The 25,772-nt window shown below is 35.3% G+C and overlaps 1 protein-coding gene across 2 annotated transcripts in view; it reads left to right on the top strand.

Annotated features, from left to right (window-relative positions):
• The window catches only part of Cabcoco1 (ciliary associated calcium binding coiled-coil 1), a 105,786-nt gene extending 80,366 nt beyond the window's left edge, over positions 1–25,420 (top strand). For both annotated transcript variants that reach the window (XM_027931165.2, XM_071610728.1), the window contains exons 6-8: positions 18,524–18,646; positions 19,039–19,179; positions 24,847–25,420. In XM_027931165.2, the coding sequence (XP_027786966.1) occupies positions 18,524–18,646; positions 19,039–19,179; positions 24,847–24,921 (339 nt within the window). In that variant the 3' untranslated portion in view covers positions 24,922–25,420. The remainder of the gene's footprint in view (positions 1–18,523; positions 18,647–19,038; positions 19,180–24,846) is intronic.
• The last annotated feature ends 352 nt before the right edge of the window (positions 25,421–25,772 follow it).

Here is a 25,772-nt window from a genome sequence, read left to right as displayed (position 1 = left end):
TCTTAACTGTCAAATAAAGTGCCAAAATTTGGAATGAGATAGATGAGAGTTCGCACCTTAGTCCCCACCACTAACTGGGAAACTTAGAACACTAGAATAACTTCCCAGAGCCTCTTATTCCTCATCTGAAAATAAGAATGTTTTTACTCACAGGATTGTTACAAAGGAAAAATAAAACAATGCTTGCAAAACTCTTACTACAGTGTCCAGCATGCATTAGCTCCCAGTAATGATAGGATGTGCTTGCATTTGGTTGTCTTGCTAACAGAGATATACCAAAATCAGTGTACCAGAGAATGTTAAAAGAGAGAAGTTGTGTTTTCATCATAACATATTTTGAATAATTTCAGGAGAAGATAGTAGGTTTCTGAACTCTTCCAGTCCTGAAAAGGAGGAGGAGGGACTAAAAGGCACTGTGAGCAAAAATAGAATGAATTTACCCAATTCTTTACTGCACTATTTAACCTCTGCTTTCTTAATCATATGCACAGCAGGAGAAAGGATGTGCTAAAACAATTCATGTGTCATGAACAAAGCAGCCACAGATTTTAGCTCAAAAATCACACTAGGAAAACCACCAGTTGGAAGTAAAGTAATAAGACCAAATTTATTTTTTTAATTGAGTCTTGAGTTACAAGCAACCCTTTAATTACATTAATCAAGCAGGCTTCCTCTCAGCAAATGATGAGGGAAATACATTGTTCTAACTTTTGCTAAATTTGTTTTAAAAATTGCTGAATATTATTTGGACATATGGAAAATAGACCTCTTGAATTTTTCTCTCTATTTTTTCAATGTAACTATAGCAAAAGACAAATATGCACTTAGTTCCAGATATAAGCTACTCTATAAAACTGTAAGTCACATTTGAAATTTCAAACATTTACAACATTTCAATATTTTAAAACATTGGCACTCCTAAACTAAATTCCACTTAGTTGTTGTTGAACTTTAACCATAACATTTTCTACTATTTTTTCTGCTAACTTTTTAAAATTTTGATATATAGTCCCAATAAAATTGGTTCTACCAATTGTTTGACTGTCAATGGGCAGGCTACTTGCCCCATTTGACATGTAAAAAACATAAATAAGTCTTATAGGAGAGTATGTAACTTGCTAAAAGGTCATGTAGTTATTAAATACCAAAGTCAGAACTAAACCTAGGCCAGTTTGACCCCAGCCCTTTACTAACACCATGTACATCTTTTGTTCTAGAATGCTCTGTCTCTCACTTTCTACAAGCTACTTCTGTCTGCCTGCCTTTGGGATTTCCTCTCCCTCCCCGACCCCATCTTCATGCTAGCTCTTTATTTATCCTCATTCAACTGAGGCACCATCTCAACTTTAAGATTTCTCTGAATATTTAATCTCTTCCCTCTCGTTAGAATGAACTGGCTGTCCTTTTTCTAAAATTCCCTACTTATACTGCTAATAATTATTTTACTCTGCAAATTTCCTAATATGCCATTCCCCACCCCCACAGACTAAACTGTGACATTTTTGAAAGACAGGACTGTATGCTGTTTTTATTCGGATCCCCAACAATCTAAGATAGTACTTTGCTTGTAGTTCATGCTTAGAAAGGTATGCTGAAAATGGCATAAATAAAAGTTTTAAAAATATATAGCTCTTTGTTTTCTGAAAAAAAAATATGAAAGCTTGAAGGAATTACTGGGAGTTTAGCTTAACTTTTGAAGATAACATAACATTTATAGAGAAGGGCAAGTGGAATGTTAAAATTTAAAGCAAGTTATTTACAATAAGTCCTGAATTGAAATGTCTAAATTATAACATCAATACAGGAGATATAAAGAACTTTAATTTATATTTCTGTCATTTCTAGTGATATTATGATAATTCAATAAAATAATTAATATTTTATAGTAAGGGCTTAAATGTGTACATTAAACATTTTATATTTTCTGGCCTTTAGAATTGATTATTGCCACTTAATTTACACTTTGTCCAAGCAAGTAAAACAAACTGAGAATCTTTTTAATCAGTGTCATCAAGCAACCTGGCAACAACTCATTTGATCAAATAGTCCATAAATCAAACTGGTTTGAGACAGATGGTGTTTCTTAGATAACTAAGAACATCCTTGGTTCAAGATGAAACAGAACTAGTTCTTCAGTAGATGGCACTACTGGGTGGCATTGGCATATCAGCCTTTATTACGATAGGAAGCGCTAAAGAGCCAAAGCTACTGTACTTGGAAAGTATGCCATCAGCCCTAGTACTTACTACTGCCCCATGGCCACCATTAACCACCTCAGGCCCTATCTAAGGAAAAAATATGACACAGTAGGAATGGAATTAAATAAACCCAAAAGTTCAATAACATTGAAATAAATAGGATGAACACTTTGAAAGTGTTATGAGTTTTCAGTTCCAAATGTGCGCTATATTGTGAAAACCTGTATTTTAAGTAAATCATATATTTGTTACTCTTTTCTTGGATTAGTGTCTAGTCCTTTGAAAGTGTAGCAACATTTCAGTGCTATTCCTAAGTATATATAGTCAGTAATGTTTGTTAAGAGCTTTGGGAGAAAAGGACTATATAAATGTCAGTAGTTATTAATATTTGGATTTTTATATTTAGCTATCAAATGTGTTTTCCATGATCTATCATCAGAGGTCTATTTGTAGCCTTCTAACATTTTAAGTAAAAATAACCATTGGCCAACAACAATATTTCTTCTGTTCTTTATAATCAAAGTAATATTTATTAGAAATTAACAATTATGCTCAAATTATTCAAGAGCCAAATTTATTTTGACATTTTTATATTTGAAGTCAATTATTGCAACTGATTCCTCTGGCTTTAAATAAGTATTGTGAGAAGCAGTCAGCCGAAAATAGTGTTTACCCACTTACCCTACCAGGCCCTTCCCTTTTTGCTCTTTGTTTGGCTGATCCCTAATGACACATCACTCAGATGTCAGTTAAATAAAGACAGACTAACCAACAACCCTATAACATAGCCCACTTGTAGCCATTTTTACATACTATTATAATTGTACACATCTTTGTATTCTTTGCTTTCTCACCCAACCTGCAAGCTGTAAACCCCTGCAAGGACAGAAATCCTGCTTACGATGTTTCTGGCACATGGAATGTGCCCAAATCAATTGAATTGAACCAAAATCTAAATCTCACACAAAAGAAAAAAAAGAGCATGTGTCTGCTACAATATAAAGTATACTAGCAAAAGAGTCAGCAAATCTAGCAAAATGGTTTTTCATTTTTTTTCTTAAATGCCATTTCAACTTCCTTCCAAAGTATTTTTTAAAGGGAGTGGTGGAAGTCGGGGGCAGGGGTGACAGGATAGAACAGTTGTGTTGACCTTACAACTGATTCTTTGATATTAGAGTTCAAATACTAGTTTAGGTTAAAAACCAAGACAGTTTTTAGGGCCTCTTGTCACTAATGCATGTATCAAAGACCACACAAATTCCCATGTTGGCATTGGCTCATAAGAACAAGAATAGGTCAAAATATATTGGCAGAGCTATATAAAGGAGTCTACAAAATACAGGCCTATGCATTCTGGCTCAATCCCTGCAACATTGCCCTTCACTTTTATGAGTACTAAATTTCACTCTAGTTTTAATAATAATAACAATAAATATAATAATAAAATCTTGTTTATATAAGAGGTTCATCTTGTTAAAAATGCATTGAGACTCATGGAGCTTTATAGGACCTAATTTATGCTCTCTTTGGTGATTTAAAGGTGATAACTTCATGTGATTTATTGCCACATAATTCTGAATTTTAATAATATAATGACTCATGATTTTTACATTTCTTAGAGAACCAGCTTGCTTAAAACCATTGCAGTTGTTTTTACTGGGGTCATCTGAACTACAGTTCCCAGAATGTTCATGAAAGGGACATGCTTTATGTGTTCTGAACGGCTGTAATCTATCATGGCTGGTGCTAGGTCGACAGATTATGAGTTTACAGTGTCAGCCCAGTGAATTAAAGCTTTGTTGTAGACCAGCTTGCTATGCAATTATTTCCAGTTCATATCCTATAAATCAGCACTGGTCACATGACAATCAGAAATTTCCATCTAGCATTTTAAGCATCTATGTTTTATCTTAATTGTGCTGTATGATTCTACACCTAGAACAGTGTGACATGACTGGAACCAATAACTTAGAAAATAAATCTCACTGTCACTAGAACCTATTTAAGGAATATTCTATGTTCTCGCTTTTCTTTCTTTCTTTCTTTTCTTTTTTTTTTTTGTTGAGCTGTTTGGTATTTATGTTGAAATAATAGGAAAAGAATTTAAATAGAAACACTTCTTATGTCTTATCTCTGCAAACAAAAAAACATAATTTACAATAAATTAGCACAGCAGTTGTTAGTGTAGCTCAGCTTTATTTTGCAATTCTCACACCTAAGCTCACAAGATGACACTTTTTCTGATAAGGTAATCTTTATAAGGTAGTTCTGTAGGTGATTAAATCTGACAGATGCTAGTGAGATGGTGAAGTTCAGAGATATAATAGCAAACACTTTAAAAAAATTCTTGTTAAAATAATAAAGTGCCTCATGATATGCCAATAGAAAAATCAATCTAATAGAAGAATCATTTACAATGTTATATTTCTGCATCTAAAACTGAAGTAAAATTATTCATCAATAAGTAAATATATAAATTATAATAAAATGTAAGAGAACTGGCATTTTTTAGAATAAAGAATATTACCTTCCCAGTCATTTTTAGTATTTACACATCATTGTTGAATAGAATGAGAATAGAAAGCTTTTAATACAAATAGAAGCGAAAGAAATAGAATGTGTCTTTTCATAACATTTTGATAGTCTATCTGTTCTTCAAAACATGCCTTGAACACCAGATCCTTCAAAGGTAAAGACTTTGTCTCCTCCTGAGGCAAAGAGAATAATCAGATGGCTGATGTTTCCAGTGATACTAGCAATCTGAAATATGTTGAGACTTAATTGCAGATTGTATAATTAGATTAACCCAATTAATGCTATAGCTTAGTTTTGCAATGTACCTTTATTATTTGAATGTTTTAAAATCTGGTTTCTAATTTCTAGCAGAATTTTGAGACAGTAACTCATTGTCCTTGCTTTTTCTCTTTTGCTATTTTTTTTTTGATTACTTAAATGATGTTAGCTTTGCTAAAGTCAATTGGTATTACAATCTGTTGAAGTATTATATTACAGGAGGTGCTTTTTCTGGTTTTCTTATCTAGATATAGGTTGCCTAAAGTACAGAGTTCATTTATAAATACCAGGAAGTTCCCTGAATCGAGTAAATTAACATGCTGGGCCAGATTCACTGGCTTCATTAGCAACCCCTCATACCAGGACTGTGTTCATACAAGTGTGAAAACCCAGAACGACCCTTGAAGGGTTTCCCTGGCCTGAATAATTCCCTAATCAGGGAACAGGGAGCTACACTCATCCTGAAATTTCAGTATGCCACCATCTATTCATTTTCTATAACTTCTCCTTGCATGGACACCCTTTGGAAAGTACAGCAGGAGTATGAGAAAGTCAAGAAGCAGGATTGGACACCCAGATAAGGAGCAACCTGGGTATGAGTCATGTTGGGGGAAGGTGAAGAATATACAGGGAAAATTCTAGAATTTAGTGCCTTGCACCACAAGAGAATATATAGCAGAGAAAAATAATCATAGAGTGACTTATTGACCATATGAAGCCACACAATGATTTCCCATATTTAATTATTCAATAAATATTTATTACTTTCCCACCATTTATCAGCCACCTGCTAGGCAGTAAAGTAGGAAACAAAATAGATCAAGTCACTATTCTCAGGGAGCTTTTATTCAGCATTGTTAACGACATAAATTGGTGATGATGAAATCTCAAAGAAAAAAAAAACTTCAGACTTTTAAGTTTTTTGTATATGCCAGATACTGTGTAAGTGCTTTTCACATATTAATTTAACCCTCACAAAAACCTATGAAGTGAATAGTCATTGTTGTCCTCATTTTCTAGATGTGGAAATAGTGGCCCTTGTTGTGGGACCAGGCAAAAGAGGTAACCTCAGAGAGGCAAGTTACACCTTTTACTTATAATGATGACAGTATTTTGACATAGCAGATGACAGTACTTTTGGTGCTAGATTTGTAGAACACTATTTCTCTGCTTCCCACTCAAATAAGTGAATGATTCAAAACATAAAATCAGGTGTCTGAAAACCACAGGACAGAAACAGCACCCAGGTCCCCACAGGACAGCTCTTGATACAAAGCCAATACACTACTGGCTCTCTGCCAGAAAAGTAGTTTGGTTCAGCTATATAATCCCCTTTGTGAAATGGATGGATCTGATCGGGAATGAGAGCTGCAGTGTGGACAATGAAACTGGTCCACAACAGAAGTAATATCTTATTCAACCAGGTTTGACTTGAAAATTATATCAGCTATGAAAATTATTTCACTGTCGTCTTCTGTTATGAGTAATCAGGCCATATTTAATTTTAATCATTAATATGTAAAAATAATAAAAGCCACCAAAATAGTCCATAGTCAATTTTCTGATAAAATAAATTTGCTTTTTCCCCAATTTGTGATTTAAATGGCCTCCAGAAAGTTTTTTGAAACTAAGTGTTAATTAAAAATATGGAAATGGATTTAAAGCACATTACTGCACATGGTTGAAGAGATTTGTTCACACAACCATACCTATTTTTCAATGTATTTTTAACTGTCTAGGTTATTGGTTGTTTTTCTGTATGCCTCTTCCTAGAGAAAGCTGTGATTCCATTGAAAACAGTAATTACAATTACAACAAATAGGATAAATTGCTATTTGAGAAGGAACCATGCAGTTTTAGTCACCAAAAGCAAATGGATGCTACTATGCTTTCTTATTTACACAAATGAATTAAGCATGTTCTCAGATTTCTTTATAAACCCAATGCTTTTTATATCTTGCCATGTTTTTTTTAAAAAATTCAATCCTCCATGCCTTTCATTGATTTATTTTGGGAACAATCCACTATAGTAATGAGCAAATTCTCTCTGCAATTACCAGAGAACTTGTGTTTTTAGATCTCCATAACATCTTACATCCTTTTTCTTTTCTAAGCCTCTATTCCTCACCCATAAACTGGAGATAAACATTTTGGGGATCCATTAAAAAAAACAGTAGAATTCCAGTTGCCCCTAAAAATTAGGTGTATGAACTTTGAAGGCAAATAGCCCTGGGTTCAAATTCTGACCAGATTTACTATTTTCTAGTCATGTGACTTGGATGAGTGAATTAACCTCTTTGTGCTTTAGGTTCTTCATCTTAAAAAAAAAAAAAAAAAAAATGAAGCCAGGGCAAAGGATGTGGCTCAATGGTACAGCACTTACCTAACTTGTGCAAGGCCCTAGGTTTGATCCCCTGCACCACAAAACAAACAAACAAAGTAAAAAAGTGAGACTAATAGAACCTCTTTTCACAATGCACTACAGTGAGAAAAACCTAAAATGTATAATATGCTTTTTAACCAACCCAATGCCAAGCACAAGTAAGTTCTCAGTAAATAAGAGCTGCTTCTTTTTCTTATCATCACCATTTATTTTCCTGCATGGCATCCAGCACTACCCTCTGCACAACTCCAGTGGATACCTTTCACAAGGGTATTTGGGTGGGGAATCAAGGTTGGGGGACAACATAAATTGGAAAGCAATGGAAATTGTGGCCTCTGAAGGAGGGTGTCTTGGCAGCACCCCCCTGGAGACTTTCTGTTGTTGTTACTTCCATCAGGAGCTGGGTGGGGGGATTCTTCAGAATTTGAACTACACTGTGTCTAACAAAGAACCATCCATCAGAGGTTGGAGTTGGGGTTCAGAGGAAGAGGGCTCGCCTAACACACACAAGGCGCTGGGTTTGATCCTCAGCACCACATAAAAATAAATAAATAAAATAAAGATATTGTGTCCAACTACAACTAAAAAAATATTTTTTAAAAAATCAGTCAATTTATATAGCAGCTTAATCATCCATCAATTAAAAACAACCATCAGGCTAAGCTCAATGGCACACACCTATAATCCCAGTGGCTCAGGAGGCTGAGGCAGGAGGATCATGAGTTCAAAGCCAGTGTCAGCAAAAGCAAGGTGCTCAGCAATTCGATGGGACCCTGTCTCTAAAAAAAATACAAAATAGGGCTGGGGATGTAGCACAGTGGCAAGTGCCCCCGAGTATTCAATCCCCAGATCCCCAGTACCAGAAAAAAAAAAAAAAAACCTATCAATGCAATCAAATCAGTGAGAATCTTTTCTTTATTTTGTTTTGATTGTTTGTGGAGTCCAAGACTCCACAGATCACTAAGAAATACAGATACTACAGTGATGTGGCAATACAGCTACTAGGTTGGCTTCCAGGTACCATTTTTCATGACACACTTTTAACCTGAACTATATGTGGCTGATCAAACAAACAAGGCAGTCTGGAATTTTTTAAAAGAACAGATATCCTAGTGGTACACCCAGCATCTACTGAATGCCTCCTATATACAAAGACCTGTGCCCTCAAGATGAGTAAGATATGCTCCCTGACCTCAAATTAGTTCCACAAAATGGTGGGAGATCACTCATACCTGGCTATAACTCAAGAGCTATGTGACAAGTGGAATAAGCAAATTACTCTGAGAACACAAGGAAGACAAGAAAAACTTCCCTGAGGTGAATGAGTTGGTCTAGAAGACCCAATGGAACATTGGCAGGGTCCAGGGAGAAAATCCCTCCCTCTCAGCAGAGAGAGCAGCCCAGCCAAAATGAGCCTGGAAAAGCAGCCTTACTCATGCTGTTTAGTTTAGTTTTTGGTTGCTGGGGTATTTTTTGGGGGGGGACAGGTAGGAGTGACAGTCATCTAATAAATTTTTATGGAGCACCTACTATGTTCCAGGCACTGTGCTTATTGGGAAAGTGTATGTAGTCCATTACAGTTGGAGCTCAAGATTCGTGAAGGCAAGACATGGATTTGAACACTGCAATGTGATCATTGTTGTGCAAATGAGGGGGCAGATGCTTCAGACATCATAGAGGTGCCCCCAACAAGTTTTGTAGCTGATTTAATTTCAGAAACAAGATAGAGGGAATAACCAAAGACAACTGCAAGGCTTTGAGTCCAGTATCTGAGAAGCTGGTGATGCCATTGAAAGATAAGTAGAATGGGAGAAGGAGGAGGCTGGGGAGATAATTAAATAGCTACAAAGGGACAAGCTTCAGCCTGTCTAAGATTCCAATGAATACTAAGTGTATAACCCAAATATTCTTCTATGTCATGACAGAAAAGTACTGAATCTGTGGATCTACACAGGCAGCTGACCCTGCATCTTGTGTAAATATAGAGAAAACCACTTGAAATTTAGTAACATAGGATATAACATCTGCAACTGAACAGGAGATGACCTAAATCCAACTCCAAATTTACAAACAAACTACTCTCAACGTGTACTGTGATGTGTGGCAGAGCCAATCCAGACCCTGAATACATTTAAGGAGGAAAACAATTCTAGATTTCTAGAACATTCAAATCTGGAATAACAATACCACCTAAATGTTTCAGAATATGTTTAGTCATGTTTTTAACTAAACTAGTGTGCTTTACAGATTGTAGGTGAAAAGACTTTTTTGAGAACATCTATTGCTGCATACACCATTGTCCTCCACAAAATCAGTTTTGTAGTTAACTTCTAAGATTTCAGATTCTAAGAAAAGCCCCCAAACTTATGCCACAGTCTGGCTGGGCACAAAATCACGAGCCACTCACAGCCTTGTATATTCAAACAGCAAGTCTTTATTCCCGAACTCACACCGGCACTCTACAAGCACGTTCTGGGCAAAATCCACACTTCCACTGGGCTCTGCATCCCAAAATACTCTCTGAATCCCGCGGGAACTCAACGGGAACTCAAGGAGCGGCGGGCGCTTGAGGCAGCAAGATACTCCCTATTCCCAGCAGGATACACCCTAAACCTGGACCCACCCTAATCCAGCAGGATCCTCCCTAAACCCGGATCCACCCTGGTCCTTGAGCAGGGTCACCTTACTCAAACATACATGCAATGTCACTGCAAATGACCTGGGTCCAAAGGCAAGCCCGTTTCCACAAATGGAGAGTCCTTCCTCTAAGCAACATTGGGTAGGCTGACAAAGAAATTGCCATGCGTCATTCCTACTTGGCAATGGCTCTCAGCAACTTAAGGTACTTAGACTTGTTTTTTAGAAGGGAATTAGTGACTCTTCATGGTATTGAAATGATGACAACCCCCATGCATAAAATAGAGGGCTGCCCTGGATAAAAGAAAGGGTTTGGGCTCTTCCTGTTTCTAGACTACATAGAGCAACAGGCAATAGTTTCCTCCAAAACGAGAAAATCCTTCCCTGTTGGCCAAAAATAATTTCCTAATAAAGTTAAAGAATCAGTTAATATAGATTTAAAAAAGAAAGAAAGGAAAAAAGGCGGGGGCCAGGGAAACTCAGCAGAGAGGGAAATATTTATAACTGTGACAACATGTTTCCTAGGAATAATTTATGAGCCTATTGGAGAAAAAGGAAACACACAAACTATGAATAAAATATCCAAAACATAAACATCATGCCTTCTGCAAATTTTCTCTAGTTAAAAATTAAGGTTGAGGTTGACTAAAGTAAATGACTACATTTTCGTGGTCTCTTATTTCCTTGATGCTAAGGGTTACCAACTGATTTACAACTTCCTGTGTTGTTTTTTTAATCTATATTTGTCAGCACATTTTTAATGTCAGATTACTTAAAATAGACATCTTGGGTCCAAGAGGTCAGGAATAATAACATTACGTTGACTTCTCTAAAGATTTCATAGCACTTTATAAACATTCTAATTTAGCCCTCAAAAAAACTTCATATTTCTAACTGAAATTAGTTTCAATACAGTTTTTAAGTTGTTATTTTTTTCTACTTTGAACTGACAGCTCCAGGACTGAAGTGCAGTTCAATCAGTATGCTTTGAAGTTAAATAAATTACAGATATAGATTTCTCCAAATAGTTTCAGCCTCCTCTTATTCAGGTAGTTTAAACTGACAAAATAACAGAAAGTCCATGAAAAAAAAAGAAAGAAAGAAACACTAGAACCAAGGACCTAGCATTCTTCCATTGTAGTTCCTGTGCCAACCAGTATAAATTATTGTCTCATATAATTTCTACCAATTCCAGGTACTTACTCAAAAAGAGTATTTCAAATATGAGAGCCATGAAGTAGCTTCATCTGCATATAAACTATCATAAGGTGCAATGAAAATGCAACATATGCAAAATCAAGTTTTTTAATTTATATTTGATAATTCAAAACAGGCTTTCCACAAAGATAACTGAGTAACTCGTCTTTATTATTCCATTAGACTGATACTCATATTAAATTTCAGATCTTTAAGAAAATAGATAATCTGGACAACTTCTTTAATTTCAAAAATTAAAAACCTCAAATGTACACCCTAGACAAACCCAAATCAAAATGTATGTGTGACTACAATTATTTGAAATACTTTACACTGATTTTAAGGTTATGCCTTCCAGATTATAACCATTCAGCTAAATAAATACACTCCAAGTAAGTCCTAAAAATTATATTTTAAAAGCATTAGGTGTTTTCCAGCTATTTATAATGGAACCATACTTTCTGACTCTCACCCTGTGGAAGTTAGTTACCAGATAAAGTCAACCTAAGAATCAAAAGTACAGTGTCAAATTGAGTAGTTTCAAGAACTCAGCATTTCATTTTCCCAAGTATTGAAAGTTTGCCCTGTAATGCCCTGACTCTACTTTTGACAAAATTTGTTAAAGGGAATCTTTGTGATATGAATACAATCTAGGCAACCACAGGCCACATTTGAACCAAAAAACAAAAGATAAAGAGAGCAGTAAGTTGGGCAGGGTAGGGAAAGAGCAGATTTTCTCATTGGAAAATCAGGTGTAAACAATCTCCTTCTGTAAGTGGGTGATTTTCTTTAGACAGTATTGGATGTATACTTCATATCTCAAGGTTTGTCACTCTGTGGACACAGGGTGATGACACATCCTCATTAACTAATTCTTCAGAGTTGGACTGGCCAAGCAAATTAACACATACATTCACCAATAGCATGGGCTGGTGTCCTCAAATACAGCTACTTTAGCCTGTCAAGTGTCTGCAAATGACAGCATCAGAGAGATGAGCCTTTCAATAATAGCAGTAATTATAAATAATAATAATAACACACCTTGAGGTTTAATAATACCTACCCTTTGAAGAACCCCCCCCCCCATATTTTCATCTACATTATTTAATTTGTGCTTGAAACAATTCAATGAAATAGCCAGGTAGCAATTATCATTATCCTCCTTTTACAGATAAATAAACTGAGGCCTAGGGATTTTCTCAGCATCACACAATTAGGAATAGAGCCAAGCCTAAAGCCTATAATTCAGTCATCTATCTTCCAGATTATTGCAACTTTAGAAAATATCTGGGTGTTTAAAGAACAGTTCTATCCCTCAGGAAATGTTTGCACTAGAGCCAAATCAAAACATCTTTTCCTTTTAAATTGCATTTACAGTACAAGAAGGTCGTACTTTTCCGATTCATTAGAGAGAATTTTATTGTCTGGGGTCATTAAGATAGGAGTACTGTGATTTCTTTTCAAATTGTTGTAACACTGGCCTTAACAGAAGCACACTTAGAAATACTGAAGATATCTAAAATACCGAGAATCCATTTCTTTAATTACCAACTTTTTACAAATTATTATTTCAAACCCAAGTTAAACAAGATCAAATCAAGATATATAAATAAAAATGGGCACAAGGTGTTAACTGGAGTACCCTAGCCAGATTGCAAATCAGTTTACTAAAGCCTGCCAACATAAATTCCTCCTTTCAGCTCCTGCTAGAATGGGTCCTCTTCATTTCCTGTCCTGACTTGTGCTGGGTTACCGTTCACTGTTGAGGTGATTAGCATGTGTGGATCTGATGGTCTCAAAGCTCGATTAAGTTATAAATGTTCAAACTACCAGTATGCTGTGGATAAAAATAGAAGTTGCTATTAGATGTCTATTCATACCCTGCAGAAGCCTGGCAACATTTTGAACCTTTTCAAAATGTAAATACTGCATATTAAGCATAGGAAAGAAAATTAATGTGCTGCATTTGCAAATTTATTTCCAAGTCAAAAATGCAAAGGGAGGAGGAGAACTCTTGTAGCAGAATTGATATTCTACATTTACAGGGTATATTAAGAAGTTTGTAATGGCCCTAACACAAAAGAAAAGTACTTTAGAAATGGATTAATTAGTTTCTCTGATAATCTTAGCTTTTGAATTTCCTCTTTTTTCATTTTAAATTTATGGCCTCAGTATGACATTACCCGAGTTTATTGCATTTTGCAGGTGGCATTCATATGTTGGTACTTTATGTGCAGTATATCGTGGGCAATGAGTTACAATTTTTTGTTAAAAATTTCCAGAACCACACAAGTACTTCTTAATTAGACTTGCAAATGAGTAATGTTTTTCTTCAAGGGGGAAAATAGTTAAAATATTACTGGAATTTTTGTGCCTTTTTCACTTAGTTAATAGTGGGGAAAGTTGGCAATAAAAGTTTGCTTTTGAAACTTTGACATATTTTAGTAAGTTCTGATTTACATATGAAGTCATCCTCTGGACAATTCCAAACAAATGTCTTTTCAAAGCAAATCCACTTTTTTGTCTGTGTGCCTGGTGGCTCAAAAAGGACTGAACAGACTTATCTTGCTTTCTGCCATTCAAAATACTGGAAAGTTGTAATCTCAATGGCCTTTTTAATATGTTAAAAAATTTAATAATATATTTTAATAATGTAACAAGTACCACCTTAATTATAGATTTTAGTGGTACAAACATTACCAACAAATCACCTACACTTTCTCCAAAGAAGCATTACTGAAGAAAGCAATAAATCTGAACTCATATTCCTGGTAATATTAACACATAACATAGAAAAAGAAAGCATGAAGTAATACAGCATTGAGATAAAAATCTTTATACTATTCAGACGCTGTAAGAACTAGAAGCAAAATCTAACTCCAAAAAGTAGGTTTTTAAACCCAAACTGACCTGAACTTATTTCCATGGGAGGTCAAAATTCTTAGTATTTATTCACATAGTAGATATCCAATTCATATTGAATATACACATTTTTAAAGGATTTCTAGTAATTTCATTTGGCTTGTAAGTAAAGATCTTGCATTTTTAAAAAGATAAATGATGTTTGACAATGAAATTTTGTACTTTTGAATATTAAACTGTGCCAATAAGCCATTTTCTTGATATCCCTTAAATACCATAGTACAATTCAACTAAAGTGCAGATTGTAAACCGTCTTAAATAACACTAATGCAATGTGCACGTAATGAACAATACAGCTAACAATTTTCATATAACAGATAACATCTGGGGGAAATGTATATTGGTAAGTTATGCAAAACTAATTTTCTAGTGACCACATCTGTAGATGTTATTTATCGTATGTTCACTTAACAGTCCATTATTCTGTTTAGAAATCTATTCTCTTCTTTATTAGAGATTTTAATGTACTCACCTTGGTTCAAATGTTCTGCTCATTATCAGAAAAAATATAAATGGCATTCACATGGAACAACATGATTGTTTTTATTATATCCATTTGTGTGCAAGCATTCAAAATGGCAAGAGAAACACATTTATTGCTTTACATTCAAAGTAATATTTAGGGGGTATTTGAAAGTCAAGCAAAACCAATCATTTGGCCAAATGGATATATGTGTATAATCAGAAACTCCTGATTTTTAATCTCAACATTAGGCCCCAGGCAAGTCACTTAAAGTCCTTCCCTTTTGTTTCCTGATCTGAATATTATGGGTGCTATTCTCATGGAAAAGGTGGGGGTTGCTAAGTCAGGGTACCAAATAGGAGTGGTTTTTTAATAAACTTGCTTGATCCTTTTTCTGTTTTTATTTTTCCAGATTTAAGAGGTAACATATTAGACTTTTGAGGAAAAAAATATGAGACAATTACAATTCTACAGGAATGTATAAAAATAGTTATAAAACTAGCTTTATTTAATTTGCTTCAACTATTCATAGACTTGAGGAAATTATAACGTTCTTTCAAAAAATCTAACTTAATAAAGCTGACCATGTCTCTCTGTTTTAAATAGATTTTATTACAGAACCAGTGATGTTGTAAAACATGAGGTTTTGTTAAAAAAAAAATACAAAGGCCTAATTGTATTTTTTTTAAGAAAGTATTGCATCAGACGGTTTTTCTTAACCATATTTGCTGGCTTTGTGTTCTCACACAATTATTGATTCTAATTTTCCCTAAACTTGTTTAAAAAAAAGTCTGCCATTTTTTAATGGGGAAAAATCACCATGATGCTTCTGGGCATTGTGTATTTCACACCATGTATTTGAAAGTTAACTTCCTATTATTAATGAAAATTTTATTTCTACCTTCAACTGAAATTGAGATATTTCTTTTCCTTGTAGTAACTCACTAACTGCTAAATGTAACTCTTCATAAAAGAGAAAAACAGCTGTGGTTTGGTTTATCAATAGTATGCAAAACGCCTGAAGAAAAGAAATTCTCACCCCTGGTTTTTGTACACAAATTAAATTGATCTCATAGTTACATAAGCTACACTCATAAAAAAACAAGGAAAAGAAAAGCCCACTGTCATTTAGAACTTGAGCTTCTCAGAATAAATGGGAGCTTCACTCTACCAAAGAAATGATGATGTGGAGCTGTGAAGTGCCAAGTTTCTAAGTGTGTGCCCAGTACACACACACACACACACACACCACACACACACTCACGCACACACATGCCAAAAACCAGAAAACTGGGTAGCTGACAAGTAGTTCAGATGAACCGTATAAAGAAATCTAGATCACAGGGATATGAGGGATAAAATGAGAGACTTGAACTCAAATATCCATTTGCATTTAAGTGTATAACCTGATGGGAAAGGGGCACTAAAGGGCAGATGGTAGAATGTGCTGTTACCAGAATGGAGAGGCTATCTATTAAGAACTTCACCAGGGGAGGGCACATTAGCAGAAAGTCCTGAACTGTGAATAGAAAAACATAGCAAGCAGTAAGACAAATATGATCATAGCAGACAAAATTCTGCTTCATTAAAAGAAAACATTTTCACCTTGCAGAGCTATGTGCCTGCAGTAAATTCAATAAACTACAGTTTTCTTCTTTTCAATGACTCACCCACCAAACCTGGCACCCCAAACTTTGTTTCTTACTGTATATTAAAGTCTACACCCCTAAGTAAATACCTCATCGTCTTCTATTGCTTCTGATTGCGACATTCAGCTTGTTTATTTTACCTGTAATATTTCTAAAGACATTAAAATGTGTCTAGCTGTGTCCTTTCCCTAGCTTGGGAAAATAAAGAGCAATAGAAGATGTAGGAGGATACAAACCAAGAGTGGTAGAAAGAGGTGCAAATAATTTTGTGAGAAGATAGAAACCTTTGTATGACCTACTTAGAAAAGCAATGGTTTTATGAATGTGATGAGAAAAAATAACTATTCTTAAATTTTTTTTTCAGTATTCTAAGTTTTTTGTTTGTTTGGTACCAGGAATCAAACCCAGGGTGCTTAACCACTGAGCCACATCCCCAGCCCTTTTTATTTTTTATTTTGAGATAGGTTCTTACTAAGTGGCTCAGGGCCTTGTTAAATTGCTAAGGCTGGCCCTTAACTTTTGATCCTGTTGCCTCAGCCTCCCCAGCCATGGGATTACAGACATATGCCACGTCTCAATATTCTGTTTTGATCAACATTTAGTCAACTTAAGATAAACAACCTGGAATGACATCACCTAACAATCAGAATGAAAATTAAAGTGCTTAATAATATCAATAACTTCCAAGTATGGCAACTTGATGTTGTTTACTGAAAACTGCATAGGCCAAGGGGTCAATACACCAGGGTTTAAGTCCCAGCCCTGTCACTGAAGAAGTATTTGACCTTAGACCAATCGTTTAACCTCTTCATTTCCAAATGTCAGTGCCTATAAAGTTAGGAGACTTCAGTGCTTCCATTTGATGACATTAAGCAGCCACTTCCTATAAACTCAAGTTAAAATTAATAATACAAATTCATTGCAAAATACCTACAAATTGGTACGGCCAAGAAATAACTTCATTTCCAGTACATTCTGAAACTTTTCTAAATAAAATATTAATATTTAAATTATGAAACATAACATATATGTTTATTTGAAATATTATGAATTTAGAAATGAACATATAATACTTCGTGATTTTTTCTAAGCTCCAGAAAATGGTAATTATTTGGTGAATTCATATATTCTCAAAGTTTTGTCTTCAAACTTGTCAGCATACAGAGAAGTACTTCTCAGAACTGCACTCATAAGCTCACGAGAATTTACCATATAAACTAGAACCGTTTATTGATTTAGAATGAGGAGTGTAAAAGGCATAAAAACCAAAACACTCAAATGGGCATGTCTTCACAGATCAATTGAGATGGGAAATCAAATTATGGTCAAAATGCTGCATGTTAAACATGGAATCAGAACATAAAGAACAGATGCTAGTACTTCATCTCCTCTTGCTCTTCAAGTCCTGGTGGGTTAGGCATCGCCAAAGTTGACTCTCCTTTTTCTTCCCTTTCAGTGGTGACTACCAGGCTCCCTCCCACTGACACACTCTTGCAAAAGAGTTGTCAGCTGATGTTGGTGAAGTCTTGTCCTGCCCTCTGTGTTTCAGTAAATCTTTCTGGCTTTACATATTAATCTTTCCAGAGTGGTCTCCTAGTTTCCAGGTTGTTGATGGCTACTCCAATGCTCCCCACAAGAACAGCTTCATTCTGCTGAGTAATATCAATCACCACCAGGCTGTTACTGGATGTAATAAGCACTGGAGAAGATATACATGGGCTCTAAAACTTGGTTCTCTACCTACAGAGAGCTTGTAGGCAGGAGTAAGGGGCTGAGGCTTGAGACAAAGGCCAAAGCAATACAATATGAAATTCTACACCATTGTGTGTAGAAAAAGAATGGGAAAAGAAAATACCAGTTGACAGTAGTTGAGAGAGATGGAGTTCAAAAGGCAACAAATAACCAAGAGGGCGGTGGCATCAAAAATGCAGAAGAGCCAGTCACAGTGGTACACGCCTGTAATCCCATTGGCTCTGGAGTCTGAGGCAGGAGGATTGTGAGTTCAAAGCCAGCCTCAGCAACTGAGCAAGGCCTTAAGTAACTCAGTGAGGCCCTGTCTCTAAATAAAATATTAAAAAGCACTGGGGATATGGCTTAGTGGTTAAGTGCCTCTGGGATCAAAATCTGGTACCAAAAAAAAAAAGAAAAAGAAAAAAATTAGAAGGGATAAGCACTTAAAATATACCAGACTTGGAAGTATGGCAGATACATAAGGGAACTGGCTGAAATTGTTGTTATTCACTGAAGACTTTCATACTTTAGCTCTTCTCTTCCTCTCCAGCAAGTGATAGAGGTTGTCAAGACTTCAGTCCACCCATTCCCAGAGCCTCTGGTAGAAGGAATCTCATTTGATATTCATTCAACATTCATAGAGCCACCCTCAACCTCAGATATGGAAATGAAGGTAGGTTCCCTTTTGTCTTTTCATTCACCCTACCTCAGGGATCAGGGAGAAAGAACAAATGTTCTTCCATTTTCTTGGCCTCTGATTTTTCTCAGCCAGACATAAATATTCCTTATAGCAATTCAAAGATGGGCCAAGTGACTGTGTTTGGGCAATTTTAAAATCTTCCACCCTTTGTTCCTTAACCTCTATCTTCACTTTCCCAAAAGTGGGTACCGCTTGGCACCATGACTGGATCTGCTGTAATCCCCCATGAATAATGAAAATGCAGAATAATGTCAAATCAAAACATCATTCCTGATAGAATATCACCCAATCGAAGCTTAAGGCTCTATATAAATCTCAGAATACTCTAGAAATCTCTTCAATGTTATATGCTTTCAATATTCTAGGGGTTGGATCAAGAACAAGGCCCTGAGCACTCCCAGTCAGAATCTGACACTTCAGACATGGATCCTTTAGTTGGCTTCACCATTGAAGATGTAAAATCAGTCCTGGCTCAAGTCACAGAAGACATTTTAAAAGGCATTCAGGTACTCAGTATTGATAGTATATTTAATTACCTTATTATTAATTAGTCAAACTCAGCATCTGTAAACCCTGTCAACACTGTGCCATCAAGAGTAATACTTATGATGGCGTTCAATTGAACATCTGCACATAATTCTCAGTTAAGTCAACAAGATCACAACATAGATTTGCCTATAGCATCTATTATGGTGTGGGTTGTCAGTGTGCAAAATCATTCAACATGGAAATTTAAAAGAAAGGTAAAAACTCTTGAGTATTGGGCTGGGGATGTGGCTCAAGCGGTAGCGCGCTCTCCTGGCATGTGTGCGGCCCAGATTTGATCCTCAGCACCACATACAAACAAAGATGTTGTATCTGCCGAAAACTAAAAAATTCTCTCTCTCTCTCTCTCTCTGTCTCTCTCTCAACAACAACAACAAAAAAATACTCTGAGCATTGCTACACTGTAAACATTGCGTATGCAAGAGTAATTGTACATTTCTAAATAGTATACACTGAAAATCAAATCATCATTCTTAACTAAGTCTTCTCACCAGCTTTCTGAAATGTCTTAAAATCCCTCTCAGATAGTTTGTTTCTTTTCACATATCACTAGTATTATTTATACCAACAGTTACATGAAAATGGTATTAACAGTTACAGTATCCCAGTAGCCACAGTGATCTATCAGCCAGCTTAGCTTTATGCTTAGTTCTTTCTAATTCTGCCCCAACAAACAACCATTTCTACCTAACATTAAAGATTTACAGGAATTCACATAATTCTCCAGGCCACACGATTAAATAAGTAAATTGCATATTTTTGAGTGAATTTGCAATTTCTTAGAAATGGCCATAAATCAGCAGGACAACACAGTGCATATTTAAAATACTAATGCATCTCAGGGGAAGACTTAGTTGTTATCTGAACTTGATACCATATATAAAAAGCACACGGTATTAACAACTAATTTAAAAAGAGCAAAAGATTAGCTTGGCATAAGCATACTTTGTTACTTGTTTAATCATCAAATGTTATTGCACTATTTACACGAACATTTAATGATTTGGTGCCAACAGAATCAGCCAAAGTCCTCAGCTTAATAAGGGGTGTTTAGTGTTTACCAGAAATAGTGGAAGAACACGTTTTACACAAAGCTTTATTGTTAACAACCCCATGAATGTAATAACTGGTTACTGTGTGCAAGGGCAGAGTGCAGCTGAATTAAGCTGAGTTCAGAACATATCTCCTCTTTAGATTTGATAACATTTCATCTAAATATAGTTTATGTATAATCATGGCCCTGGGCTCCTTTGCAATCCTGCGGCTCTGAAATTATTGCCAAGAAACTACTAGAAAGCAATAGAATTGTTTGCAGCCCCCCAAAATTGAAAACATCTTTACCAAGGTCATGTTCCATGTTGTGAACAGTATGTTTTTAACTATTTGCTGACATTTTTTTTCAATATTAGAGTCTGGGGCATTTATACCTCTACTCTGTAACAGAAAGAATACGATTGCTGTATATGCACATTATCTTCCCATTGGCCTGAAGCCATCCAGAAGTTCATTAGCTTGCTCACCTAAATGTAATTAGGCACAGAGAGAATCTGGACCAGAGGAGAGAGATGCAGCTCCTTCAGGTACCAGGATTATTTCCATAATAAGTGGATCTGTGGATGTCAGCATGGGCCAAATTAGTGCCAATTTTTCAATGAAATGGCAGGATGATGTGGATTTATACAATGTCTCAAGATAGCTAACCCCTTTATGTATTTTCTCTCAGTAATCCTTATAAACTCAATGTACGTGAAGAGGGCATTTGACCAGGTAAAATAGAAAATGAGGCACAGAAAGATTAAGTCATTTGCCCTTAGAGTTTTCAGGGTTGACAACTGATGAAAGGTCCTGAATGGGAGCTGGATTCTAGTCCTAATTCCAATGTTATCCACAAAAACCACATAATATTTAATATCATGGCCAGAATAGCTTGGATTTTAATACACTTGTAGGGTGATACTTTTTCAATGTTTACACTTGTGTCTTGGTCAAATTCCAAGTTGAGTAATTACCTTTTGCTCACCTAAATTTCTCCTTCTGTTTCAGATAGGTCAGTTATTTTCCGCTTCTGAAAGTCGACTTCCAGTGTCCCCTGGTTCTAAAAACTGCCACAACCCTTTTCAAAGGCAGTTGTGTGTCAATGATTGGTGTATATTATATATCCCTTCTGAACAAACCTGCTGTACAAATATTTAGTGAATTGTTACTTGTAAGATGTTTTCAATTTTCCCATGATTTTTTTATCCATCTTTACTTAAAAGTCATACTGTTTTTACAGTATTTGCAGAAAAAGGCAGTAGAGAACTCATGTTTTTAACACAGTTTTTTCAGAGCTTATTCTCTAGTATGGTAACAAATAAAATTCATCTTCTATAATATATAAATTTCGGAAAATGTAGCATGAGTCTTTACTTTTTTATGTTGATCCACTTATTTTCCCATTGACTCACTTTATGGTTTTAGAGATTTATTAAGAATGAAGTTATCTTGGCCCTCAGATGTTAATTAAAATAACACTGAATAGAGCAAACATTTTAAGCCTACATAGTTTAGGTACTTTAATTTTAAAGATACATTCAAAATGAAATTATTTTGGCCCTGAGTTATATAATAAAAATTACACCCAATGGAGTAAACTTTAATATATTTAAAGAATTACATTTCAGAGAAATATGAATGCTAACACTAAATTCTTACATTGAATGTTGGCTGTTGGCCCTGTCTTAGCAATAGGGTAAAATAACATAAAACCTTGAGGGAAGTCTGCCACACTTAAGAGAGAACTCTAAGTTTTTCTTAAAATGTCTAAGGACATCTTTAGGTCAACTTTGAATTTTCCAGGTTAGGAAAGTTGAGTGAGATCACCTGAAAGTAGTTGTTTTAGGTAGCTTTGTATTGCTATGACTAATAAACTTGACAAGAACAACATAGAGGAGTAAAAGCTCATTTTGGCTCATGATTTTAGAGGTTCAGTCCATGATGAGCCAACTACTTAACTCTGGGCCCCAGCTGAGGCAGAATATCATGGAAGGAACCTCCTCAGTTCATGATCCAGAAAACAGAGAGAGCTCTGCTCAGCAGGGACAAAATATAAGCTCAAAAGCCCATCCCCAGTAACCTACTTCCTCCAACCATGCCCTACCTGCCTACAGTTACCACCCAGTTAATCCATTCAAGTGGATGGTTCCACTGATTAGCTGTGACCTCATCAGTGGATTGTGATTTCAAAATCTCTCTCATAATCTAATCATTTCGTCTCTGAACATTCTTGCATTATCTCACATTGAGCTTTTGGGGGACAGCAAAAATCCAAACCAAAATGTAGGGGCCAAAGACTGTTGAACTGAGGTCATGGGTTGTACATTCTTTCCTAAAGGAAATAGAACCAGACCCAACCCTCGTGGTTGTGGGATAGCTATCTGTTTATCAGTGTTCTGAGAAATAACAAGGAAACACGGCAGACCAATGAAAGCCTGTCCTTGACCTGACATGGAATCTTTTGATCCTGGCTCTGCTGGTTATGCCCAAACTTATGATACTAGTACTGATCACCAAGGTCTGGAGATCTTAAAGGTCACTCTCCAGGTAGTGCACCACTCTGTCAGGTGCACCTTCATGAATCTTTTCCCCAAGGTCTATACTTGTTTTGGTAAAGTCTGTCTCATTGAAATACCTGAAAAAGCTCTAGGTGAGGTAGTGAAAGAGAAGCCGGTAGAAGACAGTCCATCTTACATTGAATGCTGGCTTGTACTTGTCTGAGATTACTGGTGGGCATAGAACATTAATGAAAGTGCAAAGAATGAATTGCTTGGGTGGAAAAATCCTTCCTATTCTTTTGGAATTGTAACAAGATTATTTCTTCAAACCATTTCAACCCCTACATGATCCAATATGTTCTGTCCCACAAATTTACTTTAATGAAGTGGGAGTAACAAATGTTTAAAATATTTTATAACAAGATATCAATGAAATGCCATTTGTGAAGTATATCACAAAATTGGGAGTTGGAATCACGAATTTAAAGTTAGGATAAAATGTCAATAAAATCTTATTCTCCTACCTAATTTTTCACAAAAGGACTAATAGCCAGAGTGGTTAAATGACTTGTTCAGTGTTACATATCTAAACTAGTACATAGGTCTCCCCACTGATAGACTAATGTTCCCTTCAACTCTACTGAAATTATGCATGAGGAGATTTAGTGAATCCTGAAAAATAAGAGTTCCCTTGTAACTTGAAGGATCATTCCTTTCCTCTTCTATGCAACCACAAATAAAGGAAAAGATAAGACAGCAGAGTCCAAATCTTGATCCCAGAGCTTAAAAAACTTAAACCAAGAAACACTGATTTTCATATTAATTCTAAATCTTGAATTGTTGACATCAAAGTAATCTTGTCAGAAATAGCAAGTCATCCTATGAAGGAAAAGCAAAATCTCATCAAATAAGATAGCCATTTCAGATGTATTATAGTTACACTCTTAAAACTCAATAAATAGGTAAATAAATACAAAAATTATATCAGTGCCTAAACTAGTTTTTTGATATTTAATTTTTTTCTATCTAGTTCTTGCTTTTTAAAAAAATTTTCTGGGGATTGAACCCAGGGCCTCAAACATGCTAGGCAAGCACTCTACCATCAAGCTACATCCCCAGCTTCCAGATTTCTTCAAAATTAAAAAGTTTCTCAAAATACAATTACCCTAAAGACTTCAAATTATGTTTTATATATATATATATATATATATATATATATATATATATATACACTAAACTTTGAAATTATTAACATGTATTTGCACAAACTACTCTTTCATACACTCATAGATATTTTAAAATCACCAAACAGCAACAAAAACACCAATTTTGTCATGTCGACAAACACTGGTTTCTCTGTATGTAATTTTATTATCCATTGTGATAAACGGAGACATTTCCAGGGCTACTAATGTTCAGATAATGTGTAAGTATTTCTGGAATTGTGCAGGTAGCAATGTTAGTCCACAGAATATCACTGCCAGAGGCTAAATGCTATCACAGCTGAAGCAATCACTAAAACCTGTCAGCTACTGTGTACTTTTTTCTACCAAAAATATACCACAAAGTGGCATCATTCCAAGAGTTATAATGTATGATGAATACTCTTAATTATGAGAATTGTTCTAATTGTGAGATTATTTGTGTAGTTATTTCACAACAGAAGCTTTCTGGGATCCTATTTAGAATGCATTACACAGAAGACAAAAACATTCATTGCAGAGGGGTGGAGGGACCAACAACATTGCAATAACTGAGCCCAAAGCAGTTATTCTGATTCGGTGCTTATTGGTAAAGTCTGTCTGAAAATACAGATAAATTATCCTATCTTCCAACACAAGGCTATGTGAAAAATGGCTGTCCAAATACCACTTCCTGTTCATAGTAGACATGCTATACATTGGGAATGTGCAGAGAAATATGATAAAGTGTTATCACATCACTACAGGCTGAAACACGGCGATGTCTGCAAAACAGGAAGGTGTGTGAGGGATAATGTCTGTCTTTAGGCACTATAGTATGTCAAAACCACAAAGACAATGTGCAGCGAAAGATAGCTCCATCATAACCACTTTTTTATGATTGTCTTCACAGACCGAGATAAACGAAAAGCTGCAAATACAGGAAGAGGCCTTTAATACACGTATAGAAAAATTGAAAAAGGCCTGAGGACTCAGAACAAGAAGAGTGATGCTAAACTTCACAGAAACAAACAAAACAAGCCAGAATAATAGATTCTCTCAAGCATCACATCTCCTTCATTTAGTTGTGAAAGGAAAACCAAGCCCGACTTTTTACTATCCTAAGTAATTAGAATAGTATTGGCCCCAATTTTGCCATCTCCTATCCCATAACAACCTCTGAATTTATTGCACTGCATGTAATGAAAGTGTTTTGTGTACAAGAGTTTGGAGAAATTATATATAAAAATATAATTACTTTTATGATAGTCCTTTTACATTTTGACTAATAAACACTATTCATCTTTTCATCTTCAATAAGAATGACGCCAACATTTCTAAATAGCCAGAAATAAAGAAAAATAATAATAATTTTATCCATATTGATCCAAATGAACTGTCACATTACTGGAGTACTGTGAAAAGATTTCAGTACCACACAGTCGAAGACAAAACTTGCCAAACAATGACAATTCAAATGCATATACGAAGGGATTTTTTTTTTACTTAAATCATTTGGTTTTCTTATTTAAACGTTTCAGTGTGAAACCAATTTTCTGAAATTATATAATGCAGTTTGAAGCATTTTAATTTATTCTGCACTGTATTTGTTATTTCTAATCTTGTTACTCTCCCTGGAGAATACATGACCTATATAAAAAGAAGCAATGTATAAACGGTTATTAAAGACCAACCTATATATAGATTGTAAAAATCTTAAATACAAATCAAACTCACACAGCTCCTAAAATTAACCATTTTATTGCAGTGCAGTAATTGAACAATATCTCACGTCTTTAAATACCCTTTTGAACATAAAATTTCAAAATAAAAATAGCC

This window comes from Marmota flaviventris, chromosome 4 (genome assembly GCF_047511675.1).
Source record: "Marmota flaviventris isolate mMarFla1 chromosome 4, mMarFla1.hap1, whole genome shotgun sequence".
Lineage (NCBI taxonomy): Eukaryota > Metazoa > Chordata > Mammalia > Rodentia > Sciuridae > Marmota > Marmota flaviventris.
Note: the sequence above shows the minus strand (reverse complement) of the source record. Positions and strands in the feature narration are given on the sequence as shown.